The sequence below is a fragment of the Lathyrus oleraceus genome, chromosome 4 (assembly GCF_024323335.1).
Source record: "Lathyrus oleraceus cultivar Zhongwan6 chromosome 4, CAAS_Psat_ZW6_1.0, whole genome shotgun sequence".
In the NCBI taxonomy this organism is placed as follows: Eukaryota; Viridiplantae; Streptophyta; class Magnoliopsida; order Fabales; family Fabaceae; genus Lathyrus; species Lathyrus oleraceus.
Genome location: NC_066582.1, coordinates 244,690,804 through 244,705,797, shown reverse-complemented (window position 1 = coordinate 244,705,797; position 14,994 = coordinate 244,690,804). Strand labels below are relative to the sequence as shown.

The window sequence follows — 14,994 nt, the reverse complement described above, 5'->3', positions numbered from 1 at the left end:
CCCTTCGTTGTCAATCGCGGGTGAACGGTACTCGAGCTCGACAACTCTTCGATTTTTTAGATATCGCAGGAAAGTATTCAGTTTGATTTTCAGATCAACGAGAAATATGTTCTCGCAAATCCGAAATTTAAGTGGAGATTTTACTCCATTGAAATACACAAATGCAAGATGAGGATATAGATTCATTCCGATTTGTGCAAAGAAAATGGAATGAGAGACCCTATTTATAGAACTCGTAGAGTAATAAGGACCTTACAAACATGATCATATCTTCAAGAAATATTACGAAGATACACCTCCGGATCCGTCTCTCTTTTTAAAAAATAACGGTCGCTCCGGAGATGCATATGTGGACGATCCTCAGTTTTATTTTTTAAATGAATAAAAAAGTGTGTCTGGAAATACATCTCCGGTCCGCCTTTTTTCAAAAAATAAGGGTCGCTCCAGAGATGCATTTACATATGTTCCCTGTTTTATTTTTTTAATGAATTAAAAGGTGTGTCCGAAGATGCATCTCCGAGTCCATCCAAAAATTATGCATAACATAACAACGCTAATTATGCAGAGCAGAATTTTAAAACACAAAAATCATTCAAAAAATACCATCCAATTTTATAACATTATGCAATGCGTTACTTATTAAAAAATGTTACATTGTTAGATTACAATGAAAATACATCAAAAGTTGAGGTACTACCTAAATCTATCGGTGGCTCGATCTTTGACCTTTCCTTATTTACTTCTTGTTCAATGTCGCTCAACTTGGTGAACTCTTGTATCCTTTCAAGAAAGTGATTCGACCATGTTTCAACATCTTGTGTGAAATGTGTCGTCCAGTCCGGTGATGTGTTTGGTATAGGACATCCTGATTTCAAATAAACCTCAACAAAATATTGTTGTTTTGATAGCCAACTAATACACATGATGCGTTTGGATGGATTATGAGATGACTTACTCTGAAGTGGAAAGAATGTTTCAGAGAAACCATATCATCTTAAATTAATGCACACCGAATTCATCAGTGCGTGTCGCGATCGATGATTATGACTTGTGGCATGTTTTTTTGGGTCCTTCAACATACTCTTGCATATTTCCAAAACCCATGTAACATTCTCCTCTTTTTTGGATTCCAAAAATTCAAAATCGACTGAATAAGTCATCTCCGTAAAAGTAACACCAATAATTTTCAAGAGTTGAAGTTTATACTTGTTTGTTTTGTATGTTGAGTCAATTATGAGTATGGAGAAAAAGGTGTTGAAAAACTTCACGGAATTTAGATGACTACAAAATATATCTCGAACAGTGACTTTATCCTTACATACTCTGTACCTCGATACATATTTTTCATCTTTCAAAAGCTTTAACAATTGTTGCATCTCAGATCTTGTCTTCTTGCCACCTTATTGTCTCGAGCATGCACATTGTATATTTGCTTGATATTTGAAACATTTAGAGGTCTTTTCCGTTTCAAAGTCGCGAGTATGTTCTTCGGAGCCACCATGATTAATGTCATTTCTGAAACAAGTTCCCTCTCCTCCGACACAAGGCAATACAATGGGATGGCCAACTAGCTTGTTAGTCAATGCATGATTATGTATACCAGAAATCACATTAAATTTCCATGTCTCATCCGCCATATGGTATACACGCAATTTAAACGAATACTCACATTTCCTTGATCTAGTGTCACCTCGTATCAACTTCCTAATCTTTGGTTTGTACGTGCCATTTCTTCTGCATACCATTGTTACAAATGTTTGTCTTCTATCCGAACCATTGTCGGACCTTCCTATTACAACATCAAACCCTAATTTTATGTCCTCCCTACGGACCCATTGTACCACTACATCGGTCAGTCGAGCATCCGGTTTAACATCATCATTCACTTCATCTGGTTGAACATCGTCATTCTCTTCATCTGGTTTAACAATATGCTTCACTTCAACCGATTTAATATCCACACTCACAATAGCTTTTGGGAAACATATTCGTGTTCACCATATCTATCACCACCAATAATAGAAAAGCAGTGTTACATTTCAAACTATCAGGACAATCCAAAGATGCACATCCGAAACTCACCTAACTTCGTCCAAAAATGCATCTCTGGAACGTTTTTTTTTCATCAAAAAACTAAGATTAATGCATGGAATGAAGGATGAAATGAATGATATTTATCTGTAATTCTAGCTTGTTTTGCTCCATTTGAAGTGATGAAATACAAGAATGATGTTTTGATGTTGAAAAATTGATTGAAAATGAGAGAAACTTTTTCAACGGTTTTGCAATGGTTTCTTCTTTTAGCATGAAGAAGAAACTCATGCAAGGTGGTGTTTTACTGAGATGTTATTTATATCATTTGCGTGAAAAACAAACCCATAAATGAGTTAAGGTGGATTTCGGAGATGCATCTTTGGATACACTCAAATATGATATATTTGGACTATTTTTTTTCAAAAATTAAGGTGGAACTCAGAAAAAAAAAAAGATGTGAGTGATCTTGTGTGCGTTCGGAGATGTGCATCTCATGACGCCTAAGACATTTTTGAATTTTCAAGAATATGAGACACACCACTAAACATGGAAAGAGCATTTCCATTACAAATGCCAATTTATATAGAAGATTTTTCTATAAATGGACCATAAACACCACTTTCTATGTCCATATTAAATTACATCATATTTTCTTAAAATAAATTAAAGGAAGCAAAATCCACTGATTCTTAATTAAAACTAATATAATCTCAAATTAAAATTAAATATAATTATTACAAAATAAATTAAATATTTAATTCACTTCTTCATTCTTCTCTTGATTCGTCCTCATCAAAGTGGGTGTAGAAGTAGTAGAAGTTATGACCAGGTCAATATCTCTGATTATGATAATACAATCTGATTAAGGGCAATCAAATAGCTTAAAAAAACATGAATTTTACTTCTATTGTAACTAACTTAACATAAAAGCTCATACATATCTTTTTATTATAACATACACCATCATATTAATATATTTTTTATTAATATTATTTTCGTGCATAATATTATTCTCTTACATAATTAATATTATTCTCTCACATAATTAAGTAACATTTCACTTATTCACTTAAAAAAATAATATATTGATCATTAATAATATACTAGACAAAAAAAATCTTATATTTATTTAATATAAAAATTATATTCAACTAATAATTTTATTACTACAGCTAACACAATTTTAATACCAATTTTGTAAACAATTACATACTCAAAGAAGTTATTTGTTCTACCAATTTATATATAAAAAGTTAATAATTATTTCTGCATTTTTTCTTACATATTTTTACAAGTCAAGTTTAGTTAATAAAAAATGAATTCATTTTTCTTTAAAATCGAGTAAACATGTAATTTTTTATCAGTAAAAATATATTTAAAAATATAATTTTTCATATGAGGATAATGAATTTGTTTGTTTTAACTTTAAAAAAGTGAATTTATATTTTCAAAAATAAATTTTATAAAATCGTTTTTCAAAATATTATAATTTTTTATATTTATTTTTTCTAAATTGAAAGATTTATTTTAACATTCTATAACATAAACATTATTGAATATCAAAACATAATCGAAATCATAATTTTTAAAAATTTGTATCTCAATAATGATTTTTTATAAAAAAGATATTTGAAATGATTTTAATATTAAATAATTTTTTAAAATGTTGATATATAAATTCTTTTTTAATAAAATAATAAAATATTTAAAATAATATTTTAAAATAACTATTCAAACTAAATTTCATTTGAAACTTTTAAAAATAATTATTTAAAATAACATTATAAAAATAGTTATTTAAAATAACATTATAAAAATAGTTATTTAAAATAACATTATAAAAATAATTATTTAAAATAACATTATAAAAATAACTATTAATTTTTAAGAAAAGGCAAAGCAGACAAATACATTAAACTACTTTAAATATAGATTAAAGTAGCCAATAAAATTGTCTTTAAAATCAATAGTTAAAATTTAACTTATCAATAACATTTAAGATATTGTACATTTAGAACATTTTCAACAACTTTTTTTAGAAGATTCTATTTATGTTGCGTCAAAGTTTATACATATTTTATTTAAATTCTATTAATAATGATATGATACTTTATTATACAGCAAATATTAACGTTAATATTGTATTTTATTTAATATAATTTTCCTAAAGAAATATAATACTAAGTATCATTAAGTCAAAATAAAAACATAGATACTTTTGTTCCGTGGAAAAAGAAAATTAAACAAAAATTGAAATTAAAACAAACAAAAAATCTAAATCTTCAAATAAATTATGAAAATGAAGTTTTTTAAAAATGGTCATACAAGAACAAAAACTAAAACTTCAAACAAATTATAAAAACCATATTTTCCAGAAAAGGTTATATATCGATGAATACACATGCATTAATTATAATCGCTCTAGTCATATTTATAAGAAAATCTTTGTTTTTTGAATTCATTGAATAAGCATTGTATCTACAAAATATAGACCAAATACATTAGTTATTGAATAAATCTATTTTTTTTTATAAATAAAATCAGAGATAGTATATTTCAATTTTCATTGAGGTGGTTGTTGATTGGGGTTGAAATGAATAGATTGACATTCAAATTGCTAAGACCTGAAAATTTATTTATTTATTACAACAATCACCCTCATTATTAACCCTATGAAAGTTCAAGACCAATTTTAAAGAAGGAAAAAACGCAGAGAACTATAATTCGTTACAATAAAATAACTCAAGAAGTGCTGGGACAATTTCATCTTATAATTCATCTATACCCTCACGTCCAAAACAAACTATTGTCTTTTCCCTATATATAGTTGATAGTTTCCTTATCCTCTTTGTGTTTTACTAGTTTGTCTATTTATTTACTAGTTTGTCAATCTATCAAGCATTCTATAGAGTGCTTCTCTCAACAACTCATAACACAAGATACCAATTCAGTGAAGAGTGGATAGATGTTTGCAACTTGTGGGCTTGACGACAAAAATAGCATATATTTTCTCAAATATCGTGAAATCGGTAACATTTTTGAATAAAAGAAGAAAACTGATACTTGATATTCTTCTCTATTTGCTAACTACCCTTTTAGTTTTCTTGTCACTGATGTTATATGTTCTCTCCATCATAGAACCGAAGGCTAGGAGAGTCTGTGGGGAAATAACTAAGAGTTTCATCAAAAAGTAACCACAAAGCCAATAGTTGTGGGTGAAAAGAATCAATCTTTTCCTGCAAAATAAGAGATGCAACAATCAAGCTACTTTGCTTAACATCAGCAGCAGGTAATGAAGTTAATATAGAGGGAGAATAGTGCAAGTATCAATTGGAACTGAATGCAGCATCAGTTCAAAAAAATTAACAATCTTTGGTTTTTCATGTCCTAAATTCAGAGACAGAAATCAGATTTGGATCTAACACAATCGCGTTTTCATGCATTCGTTGCAGTAGTGGATTGCAGGCCGTCCGATCAAAAAATTGGAGGGCTCACATTTTACCAGTGTGATTTGACGAATAATACACGGTTGCAATTGTGGCGTCTGATTTTAATCAAACGGCCTGCGATTTCAGAAAATGCGTGAAAACACGACTGCAAAGATTTGTAATCCATGGAAAACCTAAAGCTATTAGCTACTATCATCGGAAAGTTGTCAACCTATATTTTGGGTTAGGTCCATAACCATCATAAGGGAAAATAACTATTAGTACAGAAGTTGGGGCATTTATCTAGATTCTGATTTTGGACTTGTTTCTAGCTAGTGCATTAAGCACATTAAATAAGAAAATCATGAGATAGAGAAAGGCATTGTTCCTATCTGGGAGCTTTGTAACACCAGATTGCCTTCCTTAGTTTAGGAGGAAAAATAGAGAAAAGAGATAAAATAATCCAAAATTAATAGAAAATAATGTTTTGGATAACTTGGTAGATGAATGAGCTAAATGCTAAAGCGGAGAAGAAATGTACCGTTAAATAAAGATAAGATAAGCAGAAAAACATGAACGCAACTAACTCAGCAGGATAGATAAATGGTGCAAAAAGGAAAGCAAACAATTTCTACACGACAAATACTAGGTATTTGAGTAGAGGTGAATTTTATATTCGAAAACAAAATAATACCTTTATGAGGGAAAAACTGGTCATGAAATGCTTGTATATTTTTACAGGCAGATGTAGTAAGCAAAGGCAAGCTGTTCTTCACATCAAAGAAATCAGTTCCATTGATTGATAAATACTTTTGGCGAAAGCAAGAGAACTTTTCACCAGCTTCCCGTTGAAAATCAGACACAAGAGGTAAATTTCTAATCCAAACGTCCTCTGCGATTTGTGTACCAGAACGTGCTAACTTCAATGCAGAGCTTTTTGTTGCCAAAAAAGCTGGATTAAAATAAGTCACAGGTAACATGCAAGAGTTTAAGACTAGGAATCTTTGATTTCAATCAGTCACACATAATAATTGCATCAATTTGAGCATGGCCATCAGTACTTTACAAAACATGTGAGTCATATCTCTATTCGGTACAAAATTGGATACAACCGATACAAACCTCTATTGTTTATCCATTTTAGACACGACTCTCATACTGAGTTTTGATTCATTATATTGAATCCTGATTCACTATGATGAATTCTGATTCATTCCAATCCAATGAATCACAACAGAATGAATCACAACCTAAAAACTTAGTGTAGTGAGACACTATTTTTGTCAGCTATGTATAGCCAGCCATTTTTCTTATGCCTTGAATCTTAAGTTATTTTCAGGTTCTAATATGCAATGTAGTCAAGCACGAGATCTTAAGTAGGATCGGTCAATTTGTGAAAGATAGTAAAACTCAGATATTTAGCACGGCATGCGAGATCCGACCGAAGGCAAAAAGGGTAATTTCATACATATATACATACACACATACACAAAAACATGAAAATCATTAATACATGCCCAGAAAAAAGACCCAACATGTATTTTTACGATCTTGCTTCAAAAAGCTCGATCTTGACCATACTTAAAATGATCTTTCTCTGATAATGTTATTAACAAAAGGTTTACCGTTGTATGGAGCTGCAAAGATAATGTTAGCTGGAAGACCAATTCCAAAGCCAGCAAGAGTGATACCAACATTGAATCCAACACCACAACCAGAACCAACATAGCCAACAACTTCAGGACCAAATCCAGGACCCCATCCAACACCACAACCTACTCCGAAACCCATTCCATAAAAGGCTCCATAAGTTGGATGAACAGGGTTCCATCTTTTATATCTTCTGAATAATCCTTTTATAATCATTACAACCTAAACAAGTGAAAACATTGCAGTTATAAGTAATCGATAAACTAGCACACAACATGTTTGTTGAAATGACAATGATAAACTTTCATTCAAGCTACTAAACAAGTGAAATTTTACTAAAATCACGTTTTGAAAAGCAATTTTGATAATCTACAATTTGAAATACACACACAACTAAATATAAAATGGAAAGAGAATTGTGACGACTTACGAGGGGAAAATTAAGTTGAAATTATAACTGCTTTGGAAGAAGCAAATAGAAAGGATTGGAGATTTTGAGCCGAAGCTAAATTCACAAAGAACCGCAAACGCCAAACGAAATCAGAGAAATAATATTATCCATTCCGGTCATTTTTGATTGAGTTTGATTGAGTTTTGATTTTTGATTTTTAAAAATATTTTATAAATCAGTTTTGAAAAATAGTTTTTAAAAAAATTAATTGAATAAAAATGAATATTTTAAAAATACTAAAATCTAATCTTTTAAGTTTTATAGTAAATTACTCTAATATATATCAAACTTATATATAATTTTATCAAGGATAAGATAAGTTAATATACAATCTGTATATTTAAAATTTTAATTATTTAATATTTTATTAATCATTTGAATATATATATTAATGTTTTCGTGTAAAATAACTCTAATACAAATCATAACGGTATATTAAAAATAAAGTGTAATATGACGCGATACACGAGTCTCATTGATTAACGGTGTAAAAATATTTTATTTTATCAGTGCATATTTCTTTTTTCATATATATATATATATATATATATATATATATATATATATATATATATATATATATATATATATATATATATATATATATATATATATATATATATATATATATATATATATATATATATATATATATATATATATATATATATATATATATATATATATATATATATATACTCGTTAAAAATTAAATGGATCTATCTTAGCAAAACTCATATATAATATATTTATTTATTATTAATTTAATTTTTTTATAACATTCAAATCAATGTTATTTAATTTATTTTAGGATCTACAGTAATTTTTAAAATAAATAAAATATCAAAATAAAAATAAAAATATTTGGTATTGTAATATAAGGGAGCAACATTGAATCAATAAAAATTAAGGGATCTAAAATAAAATTTAAATATAATCAAGAGTTTAAATAAATAATGCCAAATAAAAGATATAATAATTTTAATGAGTCATCAAATATAGACTATATTAAAAACATAAACTTTATCAATTTAAATATATTTTTATAAATTTACTTTTGATTAAAAATAATTAATTAAGAGAGTTCTATATTAAATTGGATTTTTTTATAGGATTAAAAATAAATAAAAAATATGATACAGAAAAAAACTCATAAATATGTTAAAATGAAATTAAAAAAACACATAACATTGTTATCGTGATGCTATATTAAAAAAATTGACAAACTTGCAAAAAAAAAATATATATATATATTTAGAGTAATGTCATTAATGAAAAATCATTATTTTCCATATATTTTCAAAACACCAAATAGAAAAGAAAAACATCAAAAAAATATTTCCACCTTTTAGTTTTTAAAAACAGAATATTAAAATTAATTATGAAAATTCTATGACATAAAAGTCTTATCAAACAAATTTATACAGTTTTTAGAAATCAATTCAAAAAGGTCCTAAGTATTTAATTTTTCTCTCTCAATTTTAATTCGATTATCTTAATTAAAAGAAAACTAATCATATATATATTTTTAATATTATTTAAAAAGTATAAGATAATACAACAACTATTTTTTTTGTCAAGATACAGCGACTAATTTTTTTTATCAAGATACAACGATTAATTTATTAAATATTATAAATTCAATCAACTAAGTTAACTTTTAATGGAAAACTAATTAATTTCTAACCAAAATATAAGTAATATATATTTATATTACTAATATCTAAATTAATATTTTAATTTATGAAAATTAAATTAAATAATAATAATAATATTTAAAAAATTGTTTTTATAAAATTATATTTAAAATTACAAAAAAAAATTATTCTTTTAAAATATAAAACAAAAATTAATTTATCAACTTTCAATATTTTTTACCATAAAAATTAAAACTATCAACTCTCAAACTTTTTTAACTAAAAAAAATGTTGAAAAAATACTTGATAAAATTAGATAGATGTGTAAAAATAAGGTTGAAAAACTCGATAAAATTAGATAGATATGTAGCATAAGTTACGGTGTCAAATTATAAAAAATCTCAAAAAATCGTAATGAAAAAACAAAACCAATTTTAAAGATGACAAATAGAAATTAAATTTGATCGATAACAATAAAAAATTCCTTTAAACCAATATATATATATATATATATATATATATATATATATATATATATATATATATATATATATATATATATATATATATATATATATATATATATATATATATATATATATATGAGTTTAATTGAAATACACCGACATAGTAAAAGAATTTTACACCGTCAGTTAGTCATAGACGTCGGATATTAAAAGAAGTTTGACTTTTATTTTAAAAATCTATAAAGTAATACAAACGGATGATGGTGATGAATCGACGGTGTAAAACTTTTTACACTGACAGTGTATAATAATTAATATCTCTCTCTCTCTCTCTCTCTCTATATATATATATATATATATATATAGGGATATTTTTATTCCAAGAGTAAATTATTAAAATTTACTCCACATCTTGATCATAAATTCATGGTTAAAAATAATCGGTAATTAAAAACGAAGAGAGAGAAAAAACTAATATAATATATATATATATATATATATATATATATATATATATATATATATATATATATATATATATATATATATATATATATATATATATATATATATATATATATATATATATATATATATATATATATATATATATATATATATGGTCGAGATCAAATGACACCAATGTGTCAAACTTAGTAACATGACACATGCAATAACTCTTCATCCTAAGTCCGTATAATAATATCCGTTGTTGGATTGTAAGCTATCATCATAAAGATCGTGTCTATAAAATTTCACATCAATCAAAAATCTTTTGATACGTTTAAGAGAATGATAAAAATTAACGGGTTTCATGAAGTTTTGTAAGACCTTAATTTTTATGTATCTCGTTGATATGTTCGATGATTTTTAATTGATATTAAATTTTATAAACATTATATATATAATAATAATTTTCAATCTGACGGTAAATTTTGTTATACAAATATGCACTAAAGCGTTTCAAATGTGTCATATTACTAAATTTGATACCTTAACGTGATTTGATTCTGACACACACACACACACACACATATATATATATATATATATATATATATATATATATATATATATATATATATATATATATATATATATATATATATATATATATATATAGATAACTCTACCGATAATGACTAATCAGAGTCATAAGAGAGTCACATTGGATGACTTATTTGCCTAATAATTTCTCTCCTTTTTACTTTTACTTGTCATCCTTTTTATAGTGATCTCTTAACATGAACTGGGACAAGGCTGATAAAGGCACTTCAATGCAATTGAATTGAATGGTCATAACAATGAATAATCATCAATTAAGGGATTTACGGAACATGTTTAGACATGTTGACATTGTGAGGATAAATGCAAATAAAGATGTGTCAGAGATATCTCGACTTCGGGGCGATTTAGATAGCTTTTTATGGTGTATGTAATAGCCTAAAACCTGCATGAAATTTTAACGTATAATTTAATAAAATTGCAACCACAAAGGGTGTCACACACATCAAAAACAAATTTTTCTCCATAACACTGGTTACATCAATTCACATTTAACCTGTCATCGCATGCTTACCTTCACTTAGGGTCATCGCAGCGGAATCATTATCAATCAATTTAAACATAATAAATGCAACTCAAGGCATATAGTCTCAAAACTCAAACTTTCATAACGCCACATAAGAGTTATAAATTCAACTCATCACAATATCGAGATCTTATCAATCATAAATGACGACTTCAACAAAACAAAAGAAGTGAAAACAAACGTCTCCAGTCATATGTTACATTGACCAGGGTAAGACCCTACTAAAGAGAAATGACAAAATAATGGGAAGCCCCTCCAAGAGTTACCTTCCACTTACTCCAGCTATACTACTCATGAGTATCTGCACGATTCTCACGAAAAGGAAACATTCAAACATAAGGGATGCGAATTCATTTCAATAATAAATGGTATATAATAAAGAATAGAATACAACATCTACACAATCATGCATAACAACATATCACATCACACTCAGATCATCATCAACATCATACACGACAACATCTCAATTATCATTAACATCATACACAATCACATCTCAATTATCATCAACATCATACGCAATCATATCTCAATTGTGATTAACATCATATGCAACAATATCTCAATTACAAATGCAACACTTATGCAATATACTCAACACCAAGTCGACATGCATGTGGTACCAAATATTAACATTCATGTTCATCTCACTCCATGATCCCCACCATAAGATCAATTCTCTCATGGAACCGGGGAACACCAAAAATCGCTACCATGACCATAGGTAACGCTTCACTAATCCCATATAATAGGAATTATCTACTCACATCTGATCCATCACAATAGGATCAAGGCTCACCAAAACTCGTTACTATCACCATAGTTAACGCTTCACTAATCCCCCACAATAGAAATTAGCTACTCGCAACCGATCTATCACCATAGGATTGAGGCTCACCAAAATTGGACTGAAGTCCGTACACCATGATGCATGACTCTCAATTAACATGCATTAACACATCAAGATTCACCAAAAGGATCCTCACACACATCTCATCATTTATGCATCACATCATTCATCATACAACAATCATTTTATGTTACCACGTAAATAATATTAACAAACAACATCAACTCATCAACACCTTAACATCATTATCATAACATCATCGACAACAACATCATTATCACACCATGATATTATAGCAATGCAATGATTCATCAACCAAATATATAAACCAATATAGTTATCAATATAGTAGGCATGTGAATAATATTCAAACATCTCAACAATCACTACCATGTTATAGGTCTGAGCATTATCTTTCTAACACTTCAAACGACATAAAAATCGAACTTACAGAATGAAAGTTATGACCAAAATCGTCGGGATATACCAACAATTCATTAATCGAACATATGAACAAAAAATTCACAAACAAAGTAGGCATATGAATAATACTAAAAAAATTCACCTATCACTATCACATTATAGATCCGAGTATTAGCTTTCTAACGCTTCAAACGACACGTCATTTGGGTATACGGATCAAAAGTTATGGCCAAAATCGTCGAACATTGCAAAACAACATTCTGGCCGTTATGTGTCGACACATAACATCTATAGGTCGACAAATAACATTTATAGGTCGACACATACCATCTATATGTCGAAACATAACATCTATAGATCGATATATATACTACATTTTTAAATTCTGTATATTTTGTCTTATGTGTTGACTGCATGTATCGACCTATGACCTATACAGGACGGCACATGACCTTCATAGGTCGACCTATAATATGAAAATTTTCCCAAAAATCAGCTTTTAAACCATCCAAATACTCCCTCATATGTCAGAAACTTATGCTACGAAAGTCCATCAATTAAAATCCAATTTCTCATGGTTATAGCTTCCTAATTTATCAATTACTCCATAGTTTTCATGAATCAATATCATATTATAACACATCATCATACTGATCATCTCTAATTCACCAAATAACACAAATCAAGGTTAAAACCTTCAAACATCAGTCAATGGCATAACATCATCAACACCATCAAACAAACATATGCATACATATGATACATGGACTTCACACCAAATTCATCATACAATCAACAATTATAACATGGAAACCAGAATTTAGATCTAGAACACACAATCCTAAGGAGGTTAAGGGTTCCTTCATTCTACCATTTTACCACACTCTTTACTATCGGAACAAATTCCCACTCTTACCTTAATTCTTTGCAAAAATTCTGAAGTGGAACATTCACTCTCTTAGCCTCTTCCCCTAGCCTTCTTCCTCTTTTCTCCAAATTTTTACGTACGATGCAATTTTGATTCCTTTTTCCCAATTCCCTTATTTTATAGTAACCCTCTTTCTCCCAATAAATTTTTCCTATTCTACCCTAACTTAACTTTGTAATTACCACTTTGCCCTCAAAATCTCTACACACTCTCCTTTTCTTATTATTTAATTAAATAATCAATTAAATCATTATTTTAATTATCTAAAATAACTCTAAATTGTTCTAGATTAATCATATGGTCACAACCCCTTAAATATTCTCCCATCTCAATGACACATACCTCACCAACATCCAACAATAAAGTAATGAATTATTGTCAAGTGTTATGTCATGTTGATGAATTTTAATAAACACTATATGATGTGTTTCATCCAATTTGAATTGTGTTAATTTTTTTATATTGAAAAAGAAATCATTAAAAAACTAATTTTTATTTAAAACACAACTCACAAATCAAACCCAACTCAACCCATAAATGAACGTGTCGGTTTTGATAATGAAATTGTGGGTTAGACAACGAACCCAACCCATTAAAGTTTAAATGGGTTGGGTAACGGGTTAGCCCAAACCTGATCCAACCTAACTTATGTACACCCCTAGAAGTAACATGAATGAATGCATAAGAAGTCATGTTTGATGAGTGTTGTTACTGTTATTTTTATTGATGTTGTAACATGAATTGATTATAATGTGTGATGAATGATGTGATGCATAAATGGTGAGATGTGTATGAAGATCCTTCTGGTGAACCGTTTTGTGATAATGCATGTTGTTGAGAGTCACACATCATGGTGTACGGGCTTCAGTCCATTTTTGGTCTACTCTGGTCCTATATTGGGGATCGAGAGCGAGTAGCTGGTTTCAGGTGGGAATCAGTGAAGTGTTACTTATGTTGATGGTAACAATTTGATGTGCTCTGGTCCTATGTTAAGGATCAGGAGAGAAATGAACCTAATTGTTCATGAATGGTATCACATGCATAATGAGTTAGTTATGGAGTACATTTACATATATGATTGTATATGTTGTTGATTATTCATGATGTTGATGATTATAAGTGATTATGCACATGGTGTCATGAATTGGGTGTGAGAATATGTTGTTGATGGTTATGTAATGAATGTGTGTTTGATGTGTACTCTCTACTTTAGTATTCTTTACACTGTTTATATTGGTTTGTTGTTTCTCACCCTCTTTGCTTTCATGTTGTCCATCATGGACATCTTGCAGATACTCAAGAGTAGAATTTTCTGTTGTAAGTGGAAGTTAGCTCCTGGAGTTACTTCTTTTAGTTGCATCGTTGTTTTAGAAGTCTTGCTCTGATCCTGTAACATCGGGTTGGGAAAGTTTGTTTGCTTATTATATTTGTTAGAGTTTAATTGTTTATTCAGTTTATGTTGGAGTTATTCAAAGAGTTGAAAATGATAACTTTTTACTTTGAAAATAATTTCTTATGATTTGAAAATTGAG

At 28.3% G+C, this 14,994-nt stretch overlaps 1 protein-coding gene across 1 annotated transcript; it reads right to left on the bottom strand.

Annotated features, from left to right (window-relative positions):
* Positions 1-4,740: 4,740 nt before the first annotated feature.
* On the bottom strand, positions 4,741-7,701 carry LOC127074844 (cadmium-induced protein AS8). The gene is made up of 4 exons (XM_051016238.1): positions 7,543-7,701; positions 7,088-7,334; positions 6,157-6,414; positions 4,741-5,270 (listed from the first exon to the last, which is right to left on the bottom strand). The coding sequence occupies exons 2-4, from the start codon at positions 7,326-7,328 to the stop codon at positions 5,260-5,262; spliced, it is 510 nt and encodes a 169-aa protein (XP_050872195.1). The 5' UTR covers positions 7,329-7,334; positions 7,543-7,701; the 3' UTR covers positions 4,741-5,259.
* Between the last annotated feature and the right edge of the window lie 7,293 nt (positions 7,702-14,994).